We start from the raw sequence: 26,481 nt of genomic DNA on the forward strand, positions 1-26,481 counted from the left end.
ACAGAGAGACTTGAAGAATTGGGAAAAGTTGCAATTATCCCTCATGGGAAGAATTGCAGTGATAAAAATGAATATTCTACCCAAGTTTCTCTTTTTGTTCCAAATGATACCGATTTTGAAGAATGAGATCAATTTAACTGAGTGGCAGAAAGGCCTTAATAAATTTATTTGGGCAGGGAAAAAGCCAAGGGTTAAGTTTAAAATTATGCAAGATTTCCGTGAGAGGGGAGGACTCAAGGTGCCGAATTTGAAATTATATTATGATGCGGTGGTTTTAACATTAGTTAGTGACTGGGTAAATTTGACAAATTCTGATATACTTCACTTAGAGGGATGGAATCTACTTTTTGGGTGGCATGCCTATTTAATATTTAATAAAAAAATGGATTGGGCTTTTAAATCTCATATCTTAAGAATTTCTTTACTTAGGGTTTGGAGAAAATATTATAAAAGTGATTTCAAAGTACCATTATGGGCTATACCTTGGCATGCAATAGAAGGAATAAAAAGAGGGGTTAAAATGGATATGGTGTCTTATAGACAGTTACTTAAATGGGATGGACAAAACTGGCAGTTAAAATCACGGGAAGAGTTAGCACAAGAAAATATTATTTATTCTTGGTTCCAATATAGGCAATTATTAGATAGATGGAAGATGGACTGTAAGGTGGGTTTTCTCAGAGAAGATGAAAATCTTATTAAGCAAGTGAAGGATCAAAGACAAACCCACATTAAGAGGATTTATGGGGTTTTAGTTGAATTGGATTCAGAAACGGAACTAATTAAAGATTGTATGATTAGATGGGCGCAGAATTTTGGCGAGCCAGTTCCATTGGACACCTGGGAAACTATTTGGGTGAGAAATGTCAAATTTACACAAGCACAGAACTTAAGGGAGAATTTTTATAAAATGTTTTATAGATGGCACCTTGATCCACAAAAAATGTCTTTTATGTACCCTGACTTACAACCTAAATGTTGGAGATGTGGTTGTATGGACGCTACTTATTATCATATTTGGTGGTCGTGCAGAGAGATAAAAGCATTCTGGATTAAGATATGGTGGAATATCCAGAGAATTTTTAAAAGGAGGGTAAAATTTACTCCACAATTATTTTTGTTAGGTATAGTTATTGATTGTGATACAAAGGAGGTTATATTGATGTTAAATTTGATTACAGCTGCGAGGCTGTTAGTAGGACAATATTGGAAGAAGGAATCTTTGCCTACATTGCAGGAATGGTTTCTTAAAGTGTCTCATTTGGCGGAAATGGCAAAGATTTCGGCTTTCTTAAAGGGACAAACGCAAGAGAAATTTCTTGCTGTTTGGGATAAATGGATAAAATTCATACAATTTAAATTTGATATAAAAAAATACTATATAGTTTTTTCATAATTTTTAACTTTATATATATATATATTTTCTATTTTATATTCTTTTTTTTATAAATATAATTTTTTTTAACTTTTTTTTAATTAAGCCTATATTCTGCTCTGGGAGGCCCTGGGGGGGGGAAGGGGGGGTTGGGTAGGGGTGGGGGAAGGGGGGTTTTGTTGGGTAATGTTTGTTTTTTATTTGTATATGTTGTTTTTTGTTTTTGTATTGTCTTTTATTTTCTGTAAAATTTATAAAACTCTTTAATAAAGAAGAGACTGGAAAAAAAAATATTTCATAGCTCCATAAAAGAAATGAACATGCTTGTTTGTCAAAGCAGCAATTTAGCAGACTTTCAGACTGTCTGAAAACAAGATAAACAGAATGTTGAATGGCAAATCTGGGATTCAACAGTGAAACCCAACATAAATTTGAATAATCTTGCAGTGGAGGATGTAACTTTAGTGGAAGCTATCGCCAAATAATTCTACACCAGTTCTTAATCTATGTATGGCCTTCTTTCCCAAGAGAGTTTAAAGTCAGGTATAAACTAATATTCAGTTACCTAACATGTAAGGCTAGCCCTGAGGTAAACTTGGAATAATATAGTTATAAATAGGCATTTTTATTTTCAGTGCAACTACTGTGTTTCCCCGAAAATAAGCACTAGCCTGATTTTTACGTGTGCGACAAATATAAGTCCTACCCCCAAAATAAGCCATAGTTAAGACTCTGCCGTCTGGTTGCATGCGGTGGGGTGAGGCGCACGCGTAACATTCAAGCTAGGGCGGGGGTGGGGGTGGAGTTACTCCCATGTGCCCCACACCTACCTACCTCAGGACTGCCGCAGGCAGGCCTCCCATGCCCCGACACCTGTCGCATCGCTGCCTGACTTCTGCGCCACTCGTACATGGCGCGTCACGCTGGTGCCGCCCCTCAGGGCAAGCCACATGGCGTATTGCAAGCTGAGCAGCGGCACCAGTGCATCATGCTGTGTGGCGTCCTGCTGCAAGCAGCAGCACCAGCCCAACGCGCCACATGGTGTCGTGCTGCGAGTGGCCACAGAAGAAGTCTCTAAAACTGATGCCATCCAGCAAGAAGAAACTTGTGTCCTTTGTTTTTGGCAGCAATTTGTACACAGAGAGAAAATATGTCTTTTCACCAAGTGCTTTTGACATACAATTTTCTTTCTCTATTTTCAATAAGAGGAAAAGCAATCACCTGCATCTCCCCTTTTTCATCAGGCTTTGCAGGCTTTGCGGCTTCAGTTGCAGAATTTTTCAGGCTCTCTTTACTACAGTATAGGAGGACTTCAGCAATATAGAGTGGATCCAGTTCACCAGAATTAGGCTGCGGGATTAGGAAAAGATCAGAAAAGGCTCGGAGTTACTTTTCAATAGTAAAATTATTAGGTTTCCTATACCACAGTGGTTGTTTAGGGGAAAAAGGATAAAAAGTAACATATCCTACATGAACAATATAAACATACCATAGTTCCCTTTACAATGAAACCATTTGGACACAATCAAAAATGTTTATGAAAAAAATTGTCAGTTTTAAGCACTGGGCAGGATCTTGTAATTAAGAAATATATATATTGCCTTACACTCTAAAATCTAAGAGTAAGAATTCTTGGCTTCTTAAAAATCATTTTTATAATTCATAGTTATTCCAACTATACAAAACGTGATATTTCTCCTTCCATCATTCTTCTGGCAAAAGGGAGGATTCTATCCAAAGTGGGAAGTTAAAGCCAAAGTTATAGCCAGAATTTGATGCAGCAACAGCCTGAAGCGCTATGCAACCTCCTGCCGTGAGCAGCAGCACTGGGTGACGAGCCACACAGCTTACCGGCAATGTAAGTGGGTGCAGGGCACATGGGGCAGCTTCACCTCCCCACCCCTTAGAGCAGCAACTGCGCAATGCACCACAGTGTCCAGCCGTAAGTAGCCGCTGAAGATGTCAAGCAGTGGTGCGATAGATGTCGGGGTGTGGGAGGCCTGGCTGTGGTGGTCCTAAGGTAAGACACCCTCCAAAAATAAGACCCAGTGCCTCTTTTGGAGGCAAAAAATATATAAGACCAGGTCTTATTTTCGGGAAAACATGGTATGTTAGTTCCTTTGTGTGCATACCACTAGAGGTATGTAAATGAGGAACTGCCTTATCTTAATTTTCAGATTATAAACTGTGTTTCTGAATAAATCTGCTCAGACAGTAATATGACTTCCCTGAGATAACTGGCTGAATATAACAGAGTCCATTGTTTTACTTCAATTATTACCTGATAATCAGAAATAATAAGAGCCAGGATCATTTGAAGAAAAAAAAATATAGCTGCAATGCACACAGGAGTTTGTTCTAATCAATTCATGGTGCTTACTTGCTGGTGAACATGCAGGATTCGGCTGTCAACTCAATATGGCTTTTGTAAGAAATCAGCCTTTTCTGTACACTTCCTCACAAAAATGAGCATCTCCTTATGAAGTAATATGTGGTTATACATTTCTCCTATTTTGTGGTCAGGGATATATTTATTCAAGATTGAGGAAAATCATTTTATCTTACCTTCACATTGGATTTCTTGGAAAAATTAACCACCACTCCCCAACCAAAATCATCATCTTCATTTTTCACCTGAGAACATTCAGATATTAAACTTGTACATTATTTTGCATAGGGGATGTTTTTTAATAAAGTACTTAGATAAAATAATGCTCACAAAAAATGAGAGTTCAAAAAGATATCAGGCATATTTTGTGTTGTGAAAGTAAAATATGAAATAAAAAATATAACGAAAACAGTAAGAATAACAACAAAAAAATTAAAACAATTAAAAGACTAAATTTAAGAAATGTTTCTTCATGCATTTCCAACAGTATGGAAGGGACAGGAGTGAAGTCAGAGTTCTTCCATCTAAGCCCATCCCAGTGGATTGCACTGGCACACTGCATGAGCTGTCTATCTTTCCACTGGGTCTTGAAAGAAAAAAGAAGAGCTGCTGAACACTTTTTTTTGCCAAATGCTCCTATAAGCTGATTTCTAAATCAGTGTTTCTCAACCTTAGCATCTCTAAATTGTGCAGATTTCAACTCCCAGAATTCTGCCAATTCTATGTTGGCTGGGGAATTCTAGGAGTTGAAGTTCACACAACACAAAGCTGCCAAGTTTGAGAAACACTACTCTAAAGGATTACCAAGCAGTGCATGCTAGAAATATTCCAAGGGATGGTGGCAATAGTGCTGAGTGAGAGTTGACATATGGGCACAGTGGCCTCAGTGAGATGAAATGCTTTGTGGTTAGGCTTGGTTTATGGTTCAGGTGAAATTTGGTGAGTACCGTATGTGTGGAGAGTGAAATGTTCCTAAAGTAGAGAGTGCAGGGACCCAATTTGTGTGATTTTAGGTATGATGAGAACATGAGAGGAGAAGCCACTTCAGAGCCAGAGGACTTAGATGACTTTGGGTCATTGCCCTTTTGAAGCACAAGTGTACTTCTCAGTATCTTCTCAGTTGATGCACTGGAGTACACCCTCCCCCTAAATTTCCAGATATAATTTACAAACAATGTTAGAAAGCACTAGTTTTGATTATCAGAAGATGACAAGCTAAGCTGAAATATACCAAACCACCTATTAGAAAACTGAAAACAAATTAAACAAACACCATATATACATTCTCCAGAACAGCCTATTGAAGTATACAACACATTTTAAAAATAATATTAAATCAGGAAAATAAGCAAACACAAATACAAATATTAGACATTATTCAATTACTGATCCTTAATAGAAATGTGCTTTTCTGGTGGATCTCTAAAATATTTTCCAGTGTACAATAAAAACACATACTTTGATAGATTATAATGAATTTCTGATATTTTGGGTTATTTATTGTTAATAAATATAAATTTATTTCAATAGAATCACACTTTAAATTAACTGTGAGAATATTTAGTCATGTCTAACTTCCGTTCTACATAGTCTAATATGTTTTCTGTAACTATGATGGATCGAAGCCAGTATATACTCAATGTTTGGTTAATTAAGGGTTAAAGTTACAGACACAGTCCCTAAATATATGAAATCACTATGTTGAAGAACAAGGGTATTTAAAACTTGATTTTATTTTTGAAAAGTACACATTTTTAAAATGCAGAAGATTACTATTAGTAACTTACTTTTACCAATCTTCCAGGTTGTAAAAATGGCAAGCAGTATTTTGGCTTATGAATATATTCCTCTATTTCTTTACCCAGTTTAGCAAGTTGCTGTCTAATTTTATAATAGATGATCACATTTTCTTCATTTGGAATTTCAATCTCATTATACTGCTGTTCCAAATTATTAATTTCTGCAAATACAAATTGTAAAACAAAAAGGTGTTATATCAAGGACCAATATTGTAACAAATTATGACTCCAGTTTTTCCCAGAAAAAGCACACTATCCATTCATAGAAAAATATCTGCAGGGCTTAGAGACTTTGTTATCCCTCCCATCTCCTTGTCAACATGTCCTAGAACATTAGGAATTTCATAGAGAGCAATTTGTTTTATGCTGGCTTAACTGCCAAGGGAGAACAAAACAGGATTTATGTTTATGAGAATGTGTAGAGTGGTTATCCCCAAACAACAGTTTTTGTTACAGTATATTTGATTCTCATATCTGAAGACTAGTTTGCACACTACATAATTAAAATCTTCATGATATTAACATTTTATTTTTGTTTTAATACAACAGGTAGCAGGGAACATTATATAGTTATATTTGTCAAAATGATAAGGAGAGTTAGTGGCAAATTTTAGCTTGTTGGTATGCCTTAAAAGGCTTCCAATATTTTAAGAATGTTGTGCTTTCTATTAATTCTCATATTTTTAAAACAGCAAGATCCAATGAATTTTAACTTGAAACTCTGCTCAAAGGATCTCAATTAGGAGATTCCAATCATACAATAGGGGAACATGTGACTCTTATGTATTGCTGAAATTCTGCTGTGCCAGACCAACTTCCCAGAAGTTTCATGCCCACATATCAGAGTAGGTTATATAATGGCCAGACCCTTTAAGATAATACTAGCATTATCTTAGCTGAAACTGTAAAGTGGTCAAAGCTAATGTTCTGTCCTACTTCAGCTACAGCAATTTTTCCCAGATACAATAAAAAGCCCTCTGATCCCATTATCTTAGTGGACTACTTGTGCAACTAATTCTGCAGACCACAAGAGATCTTTTAAAAATTCATTAACAATGTATAAGACACAACATAATGATTCAGAGTGGTTCGCAAATTACACTAAAAACACATATAAAAAAACAGAATAAAACAAAACAAAGAAAAAACACAAAAGCTAACATTACTGGAAAAATTATGCATTTTGACCTTCTGACCTGGATAGACCTGTATAATTAAGAAGAGGCTTTGCTTTGTTCCAATAGTACTTTATTCAGTTATATGGATCCTGCCACAGAAAGAGCTGAATTGGTTTTATTAAACATACCCATGGGGAGCCTCCATAAATAGTGCCCTAAATGTGTGGGATGGACTATACGGTTGCCCCCAACCTCAAAAACCTGCATAGAAAATCTCCTTTGAAACAGTGGGCCATCTGTGCTATAGCATTTGTGTTTTATTCAAAGAAAGGAAGTAAGAAACCACTGAGTAGTCTCCAGCTCTGTGGGAACAGCCATTGTGCTAATTGTGGTTTTGTAATAGGATAACAATTTTAGCAGAGAATATTGTGGAAATAAGCTCTTCAACATAATTGTACATCAAGTTCCAAACTATTAGGTATTGCGCAAAACTTACTTTCAACTACTCCTGGAATAGCTCTATAATGCTGGAACTGATAAAAAGATTTTTCTAACATGTATTCTGGATTAATTTCTTCTACACGCAGCAAATTTAGTACCATGTTGTAGGTCAAATGGAAAGCACTGTTTAAAGGGTCAGCAGATCCCTAGAAAGAAAAATAAATTAGCAAAATCAGGTAGCATAAAGAATTATAATCACGAAATAAGTTATCTGAGGAAATACCTTATCTCCCTAGTTTAAATAATGCCTGGATGAATACAACTTGTGCCTAGTAAGAATTCTGCCAAACATTTCAGGATGTCATATAATTCCAAAATAGGTCTAACAGGCAAACTTGCATACATAGTGAATCCTCTCGACATGGAAGATGCAAATTCCATAGATTCCCCTCTCCCTGCCTATGTAACCCTCCCAACAATGACACAGACCATAAGAACGGCAAAACATTTTGATTAAAAAACATAATTGTTGCTATAATTTTTGAAGCCATCATTTACTGTATTCCTCAGTCTGTTTGTCCTAGCAGGTAAGATTATTTTTTTTCTTTTGGAGTCCTTAGAAGGTAGAAGAAAGTAATTTCCTTAGTGACAGTGGGGCTATCCTCAATCTCTTTGTGCAGCTGAAGTACCAGTGGCTCACAAAGGAGAAGCATGATGATTTAGAACCACTTTCTCTTTAGGAATCTATACCTAGATTTCTATTGGTAGATTGTAATGCTTGCAGGTTCTCCAGTACTGAACAGGCTATCTATACAGCTTAACACATAAGCAATCATTGTTTTAGGATACAAGAGAGGAAAGTGCCATCTTGCCTAGCCCCTACAAAGCCTCTTAGAAGGAGCTGCCTCAAAAATGTCATACACCTTAATCATATCTGGAGGTTAGGGGTGGTTGAGAATTCTCAAAGCTGTATTTTCTCTGATGGCCATTTTTTCTAAGCAGTTAAAGGTAGAGAAGTATTACTGGAGGAGGGGAAAATAGCTCTTACGATTCCTGCATTTTAGCTTTCTGACCAAGAAGGCCCATAAAATTCAAGCCACCAACCACTCCCTAACATTTTTACATCTTGCCTCAAGGCCTATCAGAGGTCTTAACGGTTTTGATGAGAAATATATACCAGCTTTCTTAGTCTGAAAACAATGAGCTGAAAGGAAATCCCAATGACAGATGCAATGACATTCTTTTAAATAGGACTAACGTGGTCAATGCTTTAGCAATCAAGACAACAGAACCCATCTCCCAGGCTGTGTGATATTATGGTCCAAACAACTCCTATAGCAGTTTCCCAGATATCGGGTGTCAGTCCATCAAGATGTTAACAGATTGTCTAAGACCACAGGTTTTAGATCAGACTCAATGCATTTCTTGGGCCACGAAAGAGCACCTCTGTCATACTTAGATTCCAATGGCAGAAATTAAAAGCAGATGTTAAGCTCCAATAGTAGAGAACCATCCAGGAAGAAAGATTCATCTGAATAATTCATTAGCTTTATTGTCAACAGGGTATCGAATTTATACATATAATCTTGAAAACTGAGTAAGCCAAAATCCTAGCACAGGAATTCATTGACAGAGTATCTAAAAGGCATGTAACCCTTTTGGCCAGAATCCAACAGTAATGGCTACTTATCATTTTCCAGATAAGACTGACCCTGAAAACACATTTGCTTATTGTTAAGTGTGTTTTGAAATACTGCCATTTCTTTTCCAGTCCCAGAATCATTTCCAGAGATTATGCTTATAGCAGCTATGTTAGATGAAGTCCTGGTCTAAACTAAAGTAAAAAAGAGAGACTTCCTGTCAAGATCAAGCTACCAGTGAAAACAGCAACAGACATGGCAGCAGCAGTATGGGGCCATCTTTGTCCATTTTCTTAGCACTGGATCCTCATTATATAAAGAAAAAAGATGCTCCATTTAGATAGATGGAAGAAGCAAAAACTGTGAGAGTTGATCAGACCAGTGTCAAACAACAAATTCAGCATTAACCTGATCAACTGACCCATAACACAGAGTCGGTTCTGTGGGCCTAGGTTGACTCAATCATCTACAATGTGAACAACCAAAAGTCAAACAGGGGTAGCTTGAGGTCCTCTGCAATTCTTTGAATGGCAGATGCCCAAGAACCTGGACGAATGATTCTCAAAGTGTTTTCCTGAAATACCAGAAATCTTCATAAGCCCACCAAGTGGCTCACCTCAGACACCCTGTATTAACAGAGCACAGATTATTCTCTCTCTGTGCAAAGGGGTCAGTTGGCAGGAATCTGTTTACCATTCCAGTGCTTATGCTAACAAGTCAGATAAAATCCTAATTTTATTTAGCTTGCCCATATAACACTGAATCCTTAAAGGAAACACTACAACAATCTGTATAATGCCACTATAGACAAAGGAAGCAATTGCAGTCTTAAGAACATGCTGCTTTTCATTCTTGAAATTGGAATTCTCAACATTTTGCAAGATGCTTTCTTACAATATAAAATTAACTGTCTGGAATTCAGTTTTTTTACAAAATGGTTTAAAGAAAACCATGAGAACACTAAATACTATACCACTGCTGAATGCCAAGTCATCCTCTCCTGCCAGGTTTTTCGTGCTAGACTCTGGCTGGTAGGTCACATCCTTCAACAAACTAAGATCTGTTACATTTTTCAAAGCCTGCCCACACATGCAATGTTTGGAAACATATGCACATGAGTTATGTAAAACAAGGCAAACCTGCAATTAGAGTTCAGCTGATGTTTATACATGGAGTCTCTACAGTAGCACAGATTCCACTTCAACAGCTTATTTGAAGAGTTGTGCTTCCATCTTGCAATAAATGGACTAAAGGATGACTTTCAATGACAAATTAACCAGAGGGATAAATATAAAATATGACCTCTTCTTAAAAAAATAAAATAAAACAGTAAAACCCAAAGTAAAACAAAATATGAATGCAAAACCTCTATAGCATTTTTCATCAAGGACGCAACTGTTTGTCTGAACATCTGTTGCAATAGCACTGAGAACAGCATTACCAACTGTGATCTGAAAGGATCACACAGCAATGTTTAATCCTCAAAGTTTCAGGATCCTAACCTAGAAGTGCTCTTATTATAAAACAAATAGTATGTACCTAAAATAATTATTATGTTTGAATTACTGGGTAGATCTTGTAATATTTTTTTCTTCTATCTGAATGGATGACATACTGTCCTTACAGTGATAGTGTGTACAGAAACATGCAATGACAGTAATTCACTCTGGTAGTAACATAAAATATATTCTTTGCATGTCACTGCATGTTTCTGTATACACTATCACTATACTTTAAAGGACAGTATGTCACATTCAGATGAGAAGAAAAAAATATTACAAGGTCCTCTAAGTAGTTCAAACATAATTATTATTTTAGACTTACAATAACAGCATATCTATTGGTGTTGCCAAATGAAAACAATGAATCAGCTATCTATTTTCAGTCCTTGTATCCAGTAAAATAATTACTGAATTTATCTTTTTTCTTCTGGTGGAATGACAGGCCAATATTGAATGCATCCTCCTCTATACATTATAAGCTATATTTTTCCCAGTTTCATCATGGTATGCCTGTTGCAATCAAAGGGACAATGGACATCAAGAGCAAGCTTATAGAACAGAAAAAGGACAGCAGTTTTAATTCTGAACTGCATGATCTGCATATGATGAATGCATACTTATAAAATAAATGCTGTTTTGTTTATACTACACTATATCTTCAATCAAAACTCCTCACAATGATTCACAAACTGAGCTGGGTTATTTCATATTTAATCACCTTAACTATGCATTCAGCTCATTGGAGTGTATTCTATAAACATGCACACAACTCAGGATTTTCAGTTCATGCAATATGACATGCCAATCAGTAACTGCTAACAAATATCTGATTACTTGAAACCCAGAGTGCCTCAGTTTAAAAATAAAACTGTAATAACTTACATATTGATTACAAGTTATAAAGTAAACTCAAAATGGGCCAAAAGAGAAACAAAATGGAACCTAGAACATTTTTGATAGAAACTTTAAAATTTCAATGCAATCAGTATTGTAATGCTAATGAGCATACTGCATGGTAAGAGTCTAGGGATGCCTAATCAGAGCAGATCCATATTGTTCTGAATATCTTTTTACCCTAAATAGGACTAAGCTGTATCCATAACAAGATAAATTACTCCCAGTTCCAGAAGGTACAGTTCCAGAAATATAAAAGCTATGCCTGAATTACTTAGACCAGCTATTTCCAGGAAAAATAGAGTATTTCAGAAATGCATTAGTCTATTTTTGCATTCAATTATATGTTTCTCACACATTTTCAGAACTTTCTAATCAGACATCAAAATACCTTTAGAAGCTGTTTTCCAATTGTTGGACTCATCTTTTCATCCACCATTAAAATGACTATTCCTCGATCATCCATGCCTCGGCGGCCAGCACGGCCAGACATCTGAATGTATTCACCTGAGGAAATCTGAAAATATAAAAAAATTAAGACAAAATACTGATGCACCTGCTACCACTATCACTATATATGATATAATACAGTAAAATAATTCACATCTTAACTCTTCACTATATAGTTTCTCTCTCAAACTCTTCTAATTAGAGCTGGACAGATGAGTCCATCTTCTGGTGAACAAGAAGATACTTCCCAGTAAATCTAGCTACTGAAACACAGCTCACTGAAGGGGATATACTGTACTACAGGGTATTCCCAAGGTGAGTAGGAGCAAGTTTTACAATACACTGTGACCAAAAGCCCCGAACATAGCTACTTAAAAGTAGATGGCTCTGTCCAAATGACTGCCCCACAATGCCTATTTAACAGCATTAATGCTGTTATGGCAGTTAAGAGAACATCTTTCCTTATCAAAGTATTGTGATGATACATAGAGGTTTGTCTCTGGATGTCCCCATGTTTTCTGCAACAAAGTATTGGCTCCTCGTCCTTTATTGTATGTTTGGGATGGATTCTTAGAGCCTCTGCACAGTTCGTTTCTAACAAGCTATCTTCTAGGATGGGCTGGACTCATTGGGAATCATTACCTGTCCATGAAACAGTGATCTGATCTTATTATCATCAACTCCAATGGAAAAATGTACTGATCTCCTCCAAGAGTGCCACAAGCTATTCAATTCTACTTGCTGGGATTAAGGCAGCGATCCAAATAAGAATGCTGATCAATACCCAAATGGAGTGTTTCTTAAGATTTTGAGTACCAAGCTGGAGTGTTTCTTAAGATTGTGAGTACCAAGTATATAAGGAAGCAGTAAATAACCTGGGGTGGAAATGCCATAACCCTGAGGTCTACCCATCTATGCAGTATATTTTCAACTGATCCTTTCTCCAGCCTGCCTTTAGGAAATCCAAAAGGTGAGAGATTCCTGACACTGGAGTCACACATTTCTGGGTTTTATGCCATGGTTCAAAGTTGTTTTATCAATTAATAAAAGCTTGGTGGTAACCAGTTGCCCTGGGGTCAGGATGATCAAATGGACTTGTGCGTAAAAGAATAAGTGAAAAATAAAACAGCTCAACAAAATGCAAATACAGATATCTATAGATATTCCTTTGTCTGTTAACAAAGGAAAACAATTCAATAGTAAATTATCCTGTCTCCCCAGCTTGCACCCTCTGAATGCATTGGATTGCAATTTCTGTAATTCATACCATGCATATTCATTGTGTACTAGCTGGCTGATGGTTAATTCCAACACTTTTGAAGATTCTTAAATTAACAAGGATTAATGAAGTGACACACTTCACTTTGATATCTTATAAAGTCTCCCTGCCTTTCTAGCATGAATGCACGATAGCATGTTTACTAGAGATGTGAACAAAACTGAAAATATTCTAGATTTCGGCTGGATAAATTTCAACAACCCCTATGCACAGAACATATATATTCCAGATCTGCCCCATATCAATATACATGGTCTCTATCCAGACAGGACACGTGTTTTGATCCATGCAAAAAACAGTCCACACAAATGTTTCTCCACTCTCCAATGCTTACCCATCGGAAATCTTTCCCATCATATTTCCGGGCACTTGTGAATAGCACTGTCCTTGCTGGCATGTTTATTCCCATAGCAAAAGTCTCTGTAGCAAATAAGGCCTAAATGAAGGCAGCAATATATTTAAAAAATTCATTATTACATACTAAAGTACCCAAATTCAACTATATAGTTTAAAGTCATAAGAAAAAAGCAGACAATTAACAAACTCTCAATGTACAATTCCCACAGTGTAGCTGTGAAATAAAAGGTATTCTTTATTAGACAGATTTCTTTATATTAAACACATAGCTGTACACACTTGGTATTTAGAACTCTTTCATTGCCTGAGAAGGTAATTAGTAAGTGAACTGCTCTGTGAAAAACTTTCAATGGTACCTGAACGCCAAATGTTTTAGGAGTAAGTTCCTCAAAAGACCCAATGTTACTGGTCCTTCACCTCTACTCAGCCACTATTTACCATTTTGAACAGCTTTAAAATTTTATTTGAAAAATAGATTCACTAAGTTCAGGCATAATGACTATATGAGTGTATCATAAAACCCAGCACAACACAATAAAAATAAGATTTTTCTGACCGAATTTAGATGTGAAAATGTGTAGAGACTCACAAAATGAAAATGGTATATTACAGTATATGGTTGAAAGTACATACTTTTATCAGCCCTTCAGAGAAAAGAATTTCGATGGTTTCCTTCAAAATAGGAAGTAAGCCTCCATGATGGATTCCAATACCACGTTTTAAAAGTGGAAGCACATGTTCAACCTGTATGTACAAAAATAAGAGATAAATCTTATTTCATAGGAATTGGCTCGTAATTATTTGTTAGCTCTGCTACATATGGCCACCAACCATTTTCTGCTACATATGGTCAGCAAACAAAGAATTTAAACTGTCTTTTTTGTCTGCTTTTTAAAACTCAAGTTAATAAATGAATAACATAAACATGTCACTATGAACCATATATGCAAATAAACTAACAGTTTTAGTAGACTTAAGTTGAACCTCTGATAAAAAAGGAACAACCAGAAAATAGATTCTTATGCCTGCTCAGTATATCATATAAATTTCATCTTACAAGGCAACAAAGGTTTGTCTGTATTGTCTAAATTAAAACACAGAATTTTTAAAAAATTTTTACTCACTAGCCCTAGGATCAAAACGGATGTGGAAAATTATTTTGTGGTGGCAATATCACAAATACTCAAATTAACATACTAATCTCAAAAGAAACAAGAAGGATCTAATGCTTGATTTCCCCAACTGATTTTTCTCTTAAAGCCATTCAATATACAAAAGCCAAATCTTAAAAGACAGGAGTGTTCAAAAGATAAAGCTAACATTTAACGTCCAATTGACATACGGAAATTTCATACAAAGCTGACATGTTGCAAGAAAATAAACAGAATGGCACACAAATGTGTTCTTACATCTAGAGAAGGCCCTTTGATCAGGTTGAAATCAGAGAGGAGATTGGAAGAGAAAGCATTTTTTGTTAATTAGTGTTGTGCAAAGCACTTCCGTGCAAAGGTTACGGAAGTGTAGCACTAGTATTAACAAAATATTAAAACAGCCATCGTTTGTGGAGGGCTCAGTGCAGCTGCTTGCAAGGCTTTCTGCATGTAGTTCCAACCATTCCATTAGAGTTGTTGGAATTGAACTATTCCTAGCACATTATCTTCCTCACTTAGCAACTGTTCAAAGTTGCAACAGACCTCCTGAGAGCTACTTATGACTCTTTTTTGAAGTTCCAACGGGCACACACAGACACACACACCAAGGTCATTTGGGCGCTTGGAAACTGGCTCACATTTCCAACTGTTTGCAGTGTCCTGTGGTCACGTGACCCTGATTTTTTAGCAGTTTTTGCTGGTTTCCAGCATTTACTTTTAGTTTCTTGCAAAAAAATGCCCATTAATGACTGTGACATTCATTTAATTGTTGCACAAAAGATAATAGAATCAGGCAGTCATACAGTGCCACACTTAATGACTGCAACAACTTACAACCCTAATTCCAGGCTCAATCACGGTCATAAGTCAAGGACTATCTGTATATAGACAGAAATCAGGAAAAAAACAGAGAATGTGGCTGCATTAAATTTCAAGGATGGGAACTGCCTGACATCAATGCACTTTGCATTCCGCTCAAACAATCTGCATAACCCTATTAATTCCATTTTCTTAAATTTTTCCTTGAGAAAGATGTTTCAAGAGAAAAGAGTCAGATGGCATAAAGTGTTGAAAGATAAAAGATTTAGGACTGAACGCAAGGAATAGCACAGTGAGATGACATAAAAGATAAAAATGGTACGTAGACATTTTATGTCATTTTACAAAAGTATTGTCACCAAATTCTATACCCAATTTAATCCAAGATTTAGATCATCCATGGGGTCACAAGGAGTTGGGACATGACTTAGCAACTGAACAACAAATACATAGGCTGTAGGGCTATGAAAAATGCATTTGCTGTTGCAGATTTTCTCTATTTTGTAAATTAATTAAAGGAAAGATTTTTGTATGGTTTTTCTTCATTGCTAAGAAACTGAGAACAAGTTTAGTCTAGTGCAGGTGTAGGTAACCTTGGCTCTTTTATGGCTTGTGGACTTGAACTCCCAGAATTCCTGAGCCATCCATGAGTCATAAAAGAGCCAAGGTTGCCTACCCCTGGTCTAGTGGTTAAGGCTCCAGGCTAAAAACCAGGAAATTGAGTTTTGTCCTGCCTTAAGTCATGAAAGCTGGCAGGGTGACTTTTGGCCAATCACTCTCTTTCGGCCCAATTCACTTCATAGGTTTGTTGTGGTGGTGACAACAGGAGTATTAGGTATGTTCTCTGCCTTACATTGTTTATAAAATAATTATAAAAATAATAAAGGCAGGGATATAAAAACTTTTAAAAAGGGATTGGTCCTATGTTGCTAAATGCAAATAAACTCATGTACTCTTAAGCACTCACTTGTGGGAGCTTCTTGTCTTCATCAGACAAACAATCAATTGCATTGTTAAACACTTCCTCAACCATCCTTTTTTCTTCATCTGAAAGACAAAAGGATATGAATAAACTTTTTTCCTTACCCCTCCAAAAGAGCCATGTTTATAACCAAAGCCTACCAAGAAATTTGTTAAACAGATATGCTGCAAAATAAATTAACTGAGATATTAGGCATATACTAAATAAGCTAGTAACAAATTTCTTCTCACCATAATGGGCAGATATTTTTCTGAGATCTTTTTTGCAGAGTAATCTCATAACAAATTACAGAATTGAAAAAAGTCAAAATAAATTAAATATAATATTTTAAATAAATTTGTATTCAGTAAAACTGAACTTATTAACTACAGTTAAGAAAGAACTCACTGGCCAACCGAACCTGTTTTTGACCTTTTCCTTCTTAAATACCACTGAATATATATTATTCCTTCTCTATGTATTGCTTATTTAAAAGCAATCTCTAGATACTTGAGAACAAGGTGTTTTAAAATCTAAAATTACAAATAACCACATTCTAAATAAAATGTTTTAAGAAGGTGGCCAGTATCACAAGAAATATGACACTAAGAGGGACCACGGCAAATTTCAAAATCAGATTTTACTACATCATTTGTCAAAAGAGAGGGGGTGAAAAGAAAGTTATTGGCTGGTCCCAGTTTTTTGATTAGAGAAAACATATCTGTTTAGATTGTATTCACTAAAAAAAATCAATAAGAAGTAATGCAAATTGATGAAAAATAAATTAACATTTAGAAGTGAGTAGTACACACCTGTGTTGAAATCCAGTTTTGTCATCTGAAGTGCATAGGCTTCACAATCTTTCTTACTGAAACTGAATATAATTACTGGCTGGAAGTTTCTTTCCATGATCATCTTTACAATCTTAAATACATTTGAGGGACCTATGAAGATAGCAATTCCATCAAATATTTTAGATTTTGAAATAGCGGCAGTTACTTCATTTTAACTTCATCTGCCTAACCTTGCAATATATTTATCTGACAAAATTTATACCAACCTTTGGTTCCTCCTTTTCTGCCTTTCTGATCTCCTTTGGCTAAATCACCTGCATCACGAAGTACCTGCATGGCCGTATTAAAATTATCTTCTCTAAAATCACCCTGGAAGGCAAAAACAAATTTTAGTTACAGCTTGGCTTTACTTAGTGACTGCCCTGTTCATCAACCATTCAAACTTACTAAGGTGCTAAACAAATAACTCTGACTAGTGCATGCATTTATGATCTTTCCAGGGTCCTTCAATCTACATGATCACCACTATCAGTATGCACTGTTCTGCCCCTGTCTTGTTTTTTCCTCCCCTTGCAGAGTGGAGAGATTGGTGAGGAAGTGATTACAAGTGATTAAGCTCTGGGCTGCCAGCACTACCATATTGTTTTCTATTCCCCATTGTATGCTTGTTTACTCTCTTGTAATCTCTTTTCCTCCAATGAATACATACATTAATTTCCTTCTTCCTAATTATCCCAGTGCCAACTTGAGTATTCCAAAGAGTGACTATAATCGATTCAACAGAACAGTAAGCATCCTAGTGTGCATAGACCTTCAATGTACTTTCTTCTTTTTCTCTAGCACTTGATCCTGATATTTACATGTTAAGAGTCCAGTGGTTAAAAAACCATGCCAGAAACCGGAGCACTATGAGTACTAGTCCTGCTTTAGGCATGAAAGCTTTCTAGATTACTTTGAGCTGGTCACCTTCTCTCAGCCAAATCTACCTCACAGGTTGTGGGGAAAACAGAAAGATGAAAGAGTAATGGGTGTATTTGTCATCTTGAATTATTTATAAAAATAATGGTGAGATAAAAGTAAATATAATAAAATGACATTCAAAGAAACATCCTTCCTTACATTTTCATCAACTACAAGGTGAAGTCCATCTCCCCCTGCTGGAAAAATATAATGTTGCAAAGGAGTCGGTCTGTAATCTGTGTAAATCACATGGCAGGGCTGGTAAAGAGAAAATAAGTTATTTAAAAATATTCTGTACGCTTTTATATACAATAAAACATTCCTAATTTCTACATTTATCCAAATGAAGTTACCTAAGGCTGGCAGCAGGACTCTGCAGTCTGCAATTAATCATAAATCACAAATTCTCAGACTTGGAAAACCTGCATTCTTTTGTGTCTTACACAACTCTATTTTTACTTTTTATTTTTTTTTCTAATTGCTAGTCTTATGGCTTAATAAAGAATTCACTGGAAAAATCAAAAATATAAATCCAATAATACATATTAGCGGAAGTTAAAACTAGGTTGAAATAATACACTCAACTTAATTCAAGTTATTTTCACATAAAAAAACCTAGCATCTCCCTGTGTACAGACTTGGTTACCTCAGTTCTCATTTGCCACGTATACTCAACCAATCAAACTGAGCTTGTTTTGTATCATTATTGCCGCCGATGCCTTCAATATGATTTTTTTTTTTTTTTTGGCTTTGGTATTCCAAAACTAACTCTCAGCCTACTAAATGGGTTAACAGCACTGCTGCAAGTAAAGGTAAAGAAAAAGACATTTTACCTGTTTGTGAAGATGACATATCCATTCAGCAAACTGACGCGCATTTGGAATAGTGGCAGAAAGAAACACATAGTGAACGTTATCAGGGAGCAAAATAATGGTTTCTTCCCATACCACACCACGTTCTAGAAAACAAAAATTCACAGGACAGCATCATGCTCATCATACTAGGCTTCTACACACAAAAACTCATATATAAATATACAAATTTATAGTACCTGAATTTCTCATGTAATGAATTTCATCAAATATAACCCAAGCAACTTCACGCATAACCTCAGAACCTCTGTAAAGCATACTTCTCAAGATCTAAAAAGAAAAATAAATGAAAATGACCTATTGAACATTGCAAGCACACTTGTTTGGATCTGCCCCTCATAAAGACCTCAAAGAGTCTTTATGAGGGTCAGATCAAACAAGGCTTTAAACTAAATCTGGAGGGGGAAGGAAATCAATAAGCAGAATTATACTAACATAAACCCAAAGGCAATAAAACCTAAAACAAGTAAGGAAGCAGTGAAAGGGAAAGGATACAGCAGGCAGACTAAAGAATGGCAGTGTAAAAGGGATCAGAGAATGGAGGACATACAGGACACATCTGAAGTCCTAGGAGGCTGGGGCAGAGGAAAATATGACAATTTTCATAAATGGAATCTGGTAAGATGTATAGATTTTGAGACCACATAAAAAGATTCTGAGTGGTTTATAGTTTATAAAATAATATATACCATAAAAGAAAAACAGGCCTATCTGGACAAACATCAATAATATTTAGAAAAAAAATTCAACAGGGGTCCCACAAACATCCAAACCCAAGGATGGGAACAGAGGCAGGTTTTCAGAGACTAATAGAACATCTGAAGAGTAGGTACCATAAGTATCTTACAGTAGCGGCCAAAATTATAAAAACCTTTTGGGAAAAGTATACAATAGAAATGCCACCTTTGGTTAAGTTTCCACCAATTTTTCTTCTAATTTCTTTATAACTGTAGCCTTGTTCACTTAATAATACTATTTTACATCGCTTTCTGGGCAACCCAGTCAACTCTTTGCACCATTACTTTAATTTTATTACGTTTTACAAGCTCACTAAATGATAGCGATCACATAACACGCTGACAAATGTCCTCCTCTCAGCTTCAATACATGACATCAATAACTGAATCCTACTGTGATCTGATTGGCTCATTGCCAAAACAAGATGACACCTGATTGCCTCTCTAAACACTCATGCTCATTGGCTACAATCAGATGAAGGTAAGCTACCTGATATCAACCTAAGTGAGTTGTGCTTCCTTTTTCTGGTTATTTGGCTATAACTTTTCACAGAATACAGTACAGATAATTGAACAAACTGTGTTGCATTACATTCTTGATTAAATTATCTTTCCATTGATATATAATTTTATGGTACTACTCCCCCCCCCCAAATGGTGCTATTAGCCATCAAACCTCAAAAATACACTTTTCCAAAAAGGTTTCCACAATTTTGGCCACTACTGTAAGGGGATGCTATTCTAAAGGGCAGGGACAGAGGCACAGAAGGCAAACTTCCTATGTCCCATAAGATGACAACATATAACTGGAATATGCCCACTTTGTTCAACAATGTGTGAATGGGCAGAAACTGTTGGATTTAAAGAGGGATAGAACTTATTATTGGATATAATTGTTTGAAAAGAGACATATCTATCAAAAGAGGAGGGAGGTTGCATTAAATGTACAGCATGGCCACATCTTCATTCTTTCACCAAGAATGAAAATCTTGCTAAATGAAGCTGGATGAATATTAAAGAAAAAAAAAGGGGGGGGGGAAATGACACTATTATGTCAAACTACAGACCACCCAGAAGATATAAATGAAAATTTTGCAAATCAGATGGTCAAAGTATGCAGAAAACATGCATTGAGGTAATGGGGATTTCAACTATATTGATATAAACTAAGATTCTAACTGTTGCATGTGGGACATCCACAGGTTCTTGACATACTTTGCACTCAATCCCGTTATCCAAAAGATAGAAGATGGAACTAAAGGACCAACTTATACTAGACTTACTACTTACTAACAGGAAAGAAATGGTTCAGGAAGTTGTAGGAAATGTGGGAGAGAGTAACCACGCAATCCTAAAATTTATCAAACTGCAAGTTAGGAAGTAGTCAGATTAGTGTTCAATATTTCAAGAGCACTGACTTCCAGAAGCTAAGGGAAAAAGTAAGAAGGATTCCATGGATGAAAATCCTGAAAGGAAAAATTCTGAAGTTAATTAAACCCTAAATACAAAGAAAAGAAAAATGGGAAGAAGCTGATGAGACCAGCATGGTTGTATATAAATAACTCTTCGATAAATTGAGAAATAAGAAGAAATTTTTAAAAATAGAGGAGCATGTAACAAAGGCAGAGTATTAGGAAATAGCCTGAAGGATAAGGTCAAGAAGCATTTGGTCCAGAACGAGCAGAGATTTGCAAAATTAACAGAAAGAGTTCTTTAGACATAGGCAGAAGAAGAGGAAAAGTCAAGGAAATTGTTGATTTGAGAATAGAAGAAGATACCAAGTTAGTGATAACAGAGAGAAGGCTGCATTGGCTGAGTCCTATTTTGTATGTATTTTTTTCCAAAAAGAAAAGTCCAATTTCTCAGAAGCCGCATCATGTGAGGCAGAAGAGAAATGGTCAAAATGAGTAAGGAAAGTGGTGAGAAAACATCTGCTTTTGCTTTGAAGGAATTCAAGTCAGTGGGGCTAGATGAATTGTGTCCCAGGCTGCTACAGGAACTAATAATCTAGAGCAGAGGTCCTTAACCTTTTGAGCACCAGGGACCGGTTATGTGGAGAGAAGTTTTTCTGCGGACCGGAGGGGGCATGGTTTTGTGTACTGCCTGCATCCTGTGGATGGGGCTTCCTTGTTTGTGTGGACCGGTTGCTGGTATGCTGTACCCCGGTACTAGTTCACAGACCGGGGATTCAGGACCCCTGATCTAGAGTAAATCTGATAATCATAATAGAATGCATCAGATAAACATAATCTCCAATTCCATATCCAAACTTATATGACCATCACCATGGTGACTCCAGGTGGCTTACAGTATTATGCTGATAATATGTTAAACACAGGGTTTAAACTGAACCATATGGTATGCAATTCAATGTTTTGTACAAACATATACAAACAGAGAGCTCAAAAACCAGCACAAGAAAGTTTAACAACCAGACCTACCTCTGTGGTCATTACAAGGCAAGATGCCGTAGGGTTGATGGTGACATCCCCAGTCATCAAGCCAACATCTTGAAATTCTTCATACATCTCGCGATATTTTTGGTTACTAAGAGCTTTAATAGGACTGGTAAATATCACACGCTGTTTTTCTCTTAAAGCCAAAGCAATGGCATACCTGTAGTACATATGCAATATTCATTATGAATTGATACGCTTTGCAATATATTTCTACTGTTAATATGAAATAATTGCACAATCTGCAATTACATTTTATTGTTTATAATAACTGTTTACTGTTTAAATCCAATAAAATATCCCAATGTTAGGAATCTTGAATATTTTATTTTCTTTAAACAATATATACAATATTATAATAGTACTAAATGCTTGAAAAGAATTGTGTGTTCCATAAATCTGACAGAAATATAACACTGAAACAGATTTCCAGGACAAAAATTATTTTGAAAAAAAATGAAGCAAGGTATGCAAACCTGTACAGCAAACTATTTTTTTTAAAAAAAGAATTAAATAGTTGCCAATCATTCCTCCATGTTCCCACACCTCCCATTTTCTTTACTCCATATTTTTGTAACTATTGATCTATTAAGTTTAGAAATGCAAAACTAGTTTCATATTAAATATGTATATAAAAATATACAAACAAAATGGAAATATGATAAATGTAGAAAGTTAATTTACTTTACCATTACTTTACTCAAGGGTAGAATTTAGTGTTTATTTTTAAATCCATCAGAGACCTACTTACTCTGCACATACAGTTTTCCCTGCCGAGGTATGAGCGGATACTAAAACAGACTGATTATTATCCACACACAAAATAGCTTCTCTTTGAAAAGCATCAAGAATGAATGGATATTCCTAAAAAGAAAAAAAAGTTATATAAATTCCAGAACTGATTGTAAATTGGCACAATTCTTTTCCATATATTTATTAGACTGTATTGGGTTTTTTTTATAAAGTCACCATTCTACAGATATTCTGGAAATTAATATCCTCATGTGATGGAGGAAGTAATAGTGTAAGAACAACTAATACACAGTTATCTTTGATAACCACAGTTGTCTTTGCCCCAAATTGATAATTTGGGACTAAACTGCAAAAAATGTATCTTTAAAACACAAGAACTTTAATTTTTAAAGACTTTCTAAAAATCTTTATTGGAAGAATTCTCTTGAAGTCCAGCTTTCCTAAGAACAATGTATTAACAGGCTTCTATACATTCAATAGAAGTTCAGAATTGAATAGTCAGTGGAATTATATGCTCCTAGAATCAACTGAAACTGTATGACCTACATTTAAGTATATTCCAGTCAAATAACCAGAGAAATTCCAACACTGTTTTATTCATATCGGTTTCAACTATTAAAATGATGGATATTAGCATTTCATTAACTTTCAGATAAAACCAAACCTCCAAAAATGTTTATGTCTACACAAATAACTGCCATTTTACCTTTGTCCATTCTTCCCTATTAGCTATAATATTAAAAGAATAAGACTTGTAAATTACAAACCTTTGCAGCTTTTCCAGTTCTTGCCTTCAGGGCTACGAAGTCCATATCTGCAGGAAGAGCAACCTAGTAAAAAAAATTTCCAGTCATTTATATTATTTTTCAGTAATAATGTTCATAAAGTTTGAAGCAGAGTACATAATGCTCCCTCCAAATTAGAGGACATAGGCAGGGCTGAGGGAGAATGACTGGCCCAAAGTCACTGGCTCTATAAATGACAGTACACACAAACCTGGGTTTTCCCAGCACATCTCCAAGATCTTAACCTGTCTGGTCTTTGTATCAGAAACAAAATAATTTCAAATGATTTAAATCAATTTCTTTGTTTATAAGCCTCAACAATTACAGATAGTCATCTACTTCTGACCAGACATATACCTTGATTTGAAATTCCAGTGTTTGGGCTCATTTTGCAATCATATGACCAAATTTTGGGTGTTCAGCAACATGACATTTGAAATGTCCCACAGTCACATGGCCATGTTGTATGACTGCTGAAAACTGGCACCTACTTCTGGTTTTCAGCAAAACCACATTCACAGGGAACATTAAAGAAAGCAATGTTCACTTAACAACCATGGATTGGTTTAATAACTGCTGCAAAAAAAAAAAAAACACTCTAAAATTGAGTCGGTTACGTGACTGACCCATTTTATGACAGTCATAACATATGACAGTAACAGGTAGACTCTATTATGGTTACACGTTGAGGACTATCTGTAGTTTTGTTTCAACTAAGGTTATGGATCCTCTCAACTTGTTGATTTTGCATTACTAGTTACTTCAAGAACATTTCAAAACAGTAATATTATTAACTCCTTTTCCAGAGCTCACAACCATCTCTGTTCCTTATGAAAGAGTACTCTATAATGTCTTTCTCTGGTAAATTTGGTCAATAAAGAGGTAAATTGCCCATAAACCTTAATGTTGTACGCTTAGCTCCTAGAAATAACTTACAATTTTATGCTACAAAATGTCTGTTTTTAAACAAGAGAAATCGAGAAAGCTCTGTCTACTCTTTCTCTTAAGTAAACAGCTAAATTAATGGATATCACAATATCAATCTCATGTCTATTTACCTCCTACTTTTATAAAGTGCTTGGGTTACTTTTTAGTTTTAGAAAGAAATGGAAATTAAAGTATAAGTATATGTTTAAGGAGATGGGACTACGGACATGAGTTTCTTAACTTCTATTTCCACTGAAGATGAACATTTAGCTCATATTATAACAGTATTCAAAAATGTCTCCTTTTCCTTTTCCCATTACTTACTCTCACACAGAAAAGCAAACTATTGCTAAATAGTTTTCTACTTAATAGTATTCTCAACTAGTATAGCACTATATAAAACAGCGTTCATCACCCCCACCAATCTCACACTCACCTCATGTGTACAGCCTTCAATTGTTTCAACAGCTTGTACTTTTACTTTTGGCATCACATCTGCCAAACTAAAATGAAAACCACGTTAATTTACCAGTCAGTAATGAAATATGTATGTTATGCTTTACTTTTAAAGATTAATTATGCTAATAATGATCATTATCCATACATCCAAGTCCACATTCTGGAGAGAAAGGACCACTGGTTTGAAAGAGGGGTCAAAGAGGCCATCCATATTCAAACTAAATAGACCTCTTTCAACAGAGGAGGGATAAGGCACTACCTATCTCCTATCTACAACAGTCCTTTCAGCAGTCCCAAGATTCCACATCCATTTGCACTTTGATTCAGGTGACCTTGAGGTTACCTCAAGTGGCAATGACTTTCAGAGACCCAACAACCAACCTTCAGAGTGCTAATGACCAGATAACTGCAATAATATAAATCCTTCTATTCCCCACCTTTCAGTCAGAAGAAGCTTCTTGTATGAGAAGTGAAATATTTTCAAGAGAAAAAAAAACCAGGAAAGTCCAGTTGCCTTTTGAAAAACACCTTGCTTGTTTGCATCTACTTCTTGTGATACACCAGGAAACCCAGTCCAGGATGCCACAAGAAGCAGCCCAAGATCTATAGTGTACCAGAAGGCCCCAGTCCAGCATGGTCCAAAAGGACTCGCTTTTACTAGCTTCACCCAAAATGGTCTGCTTTTGCACAAAGGGACTTGCTTTTGCCAGCTTCTGCAAAGTGTTTCTTGGAAAGAAGTGCCTCTAGTCATAAGTGCAGGCAGTGCTGCCAAGTGCCCAATTTTTTTTATTGAAAAGTTTTATAAAAAATTACAGTATACACCCCAAAACCCACCCACCCTAAACCCCCCCTCTTCCTCCCCCACTTCCCAGAGCTGAGTACAGGGTTACAAATATAATAATCAAACTCTAACCAACATTAACCAACTATATAAATAACCAAGTCCATAACTCCCCTTTAACATAGGTATAAACAAATTAAAAATAAACATAATAATATAAACGTCAATATTATTAAACAATATCCAAATTGTTAACAATACTAATACTAAAAATAATAATAAAACTAATAAAAATTCTACTATAATAAACTATTAATAATAATATTCTAAAATTTACTCATAAACTAGATGGAACTTTTTAGTCCCATATTTATTCTGAATATAATCTATCCATCTTCTCCAGACCGAAATGTATCTTTCTTGTGAATAATCCTTCAAGTAAGCAGAAATTTTCGCCATTTCTGCTAAATTTGACACTTTAAGCGTCCATTCTTCTATTGTAGGCAAACCGTCCTTCTTTCAATATTGCCCTACCAATAACCTTGCAGCTGTTATCAAATTCAACATCAAGTTAATTTCTTTAACATCACAATCTACAATAACACCCAATAAAAATAATTGTGGAGTAAACTTTATCTTTCTCCTAAAAATCTTTTGAATGTTCCACCAAATCTTAATCCACAAAGCTTTTATATTTCTACAAGTCCACCAAATATGAAAATAAGTAGCATCCAAGCTACCACATCTCCAACATTTGGGTTGTAAATTAGGATACATACAAG

The 26,481-nt window shown here is 35.7% G+C and overlaps 1 protein-coding gene across 2 annotated transcripts in view; it reads right to left on the minus strand.

Annotated features, from left to right (window-relative positions):
- MTREX (Mtr4 exosome RNA helicase) overlaps positions 1-26,481 on the minus strand; it is a 39,547-nt gene that overhangs the window by 10,929 nt on the left and 2,137 nt on the right. For both annotated transcript variants that reach the window (XM_039355701.1, XM_039355692.1), the window contains exons 3-19: positions 24,896-24,962; positions 23,515-23,577; positions 22,746-22,858; positions 21,980-22,154; positions 18,981-19,071; positions 18,763-18,887; positions 18,089-18,187; positions 17,236-17,338; positions 16,988-17,119; positions 16,182-16,261; positions 13,878-13,988; positions 13,222-13,323; positions 11,550-11,675; positions 7,178-7,328; positions 5,552-5,724; positions 3,941-4,009; positions 2,597-2,725 (exon numbers count right to left, since the gene is read on the minus strand). In XM_039355701.1, the coding sequence (XP_039211635.1) occupies positions 2,597-2,725; positions 3,941-4,009; positions 5,552-5,724; positions 7,178-7,328; positions 11,550-11,675; positions 13,222-13,323; positions 13,878-13,988; positions 16,182-16,261; positions 16,988-17,119; positions 17,236-17,338; positions 18,089-18,187; positions 18,763-18,887; positions 18,981-19,071; positions 21,980-22,154; positions 22,746-22,858; positions 23,515-23,577; positions 24,896-24,962 (1,909 nt within the window). The remainder of the gene's footprint in view (positions 1-2,596; positions 2,726-3,940; positions 4,010-5,551; positions 5,725-7,177; positions 7,329-11,549; positions 11,676-13,221; positions 13,324-13,877; positions 13,989-16,181; positions 16,262-16,987; positions 17,120-17,235; positions 17,339-18,088; positions 18,188-18,762; positions 18,888-18,980; positions 19,072-21,979; positions 22,155-22,745; positions 22,859-23,514; positions 23,578-24,895; positions 24,963-26,481) is intronic.

The sequence above is a fragment of the Crotalus tigris genome, unplaced genomic scaffold (genome assembly GCF_016545835.1).
Source record: "Crotalus tigris isolate CLP2741 ecotype Arizona unplaced genomic scaffold, ASM1654583v1 scf7180000017571.3126492, whole genome shotgun sequence".
Lineage (NCBI taxonomy): Eukaryota > Metazoa > Chordata > Lepidosauria > Squamata > Viperidae > Crotalus > Crotalus tigris.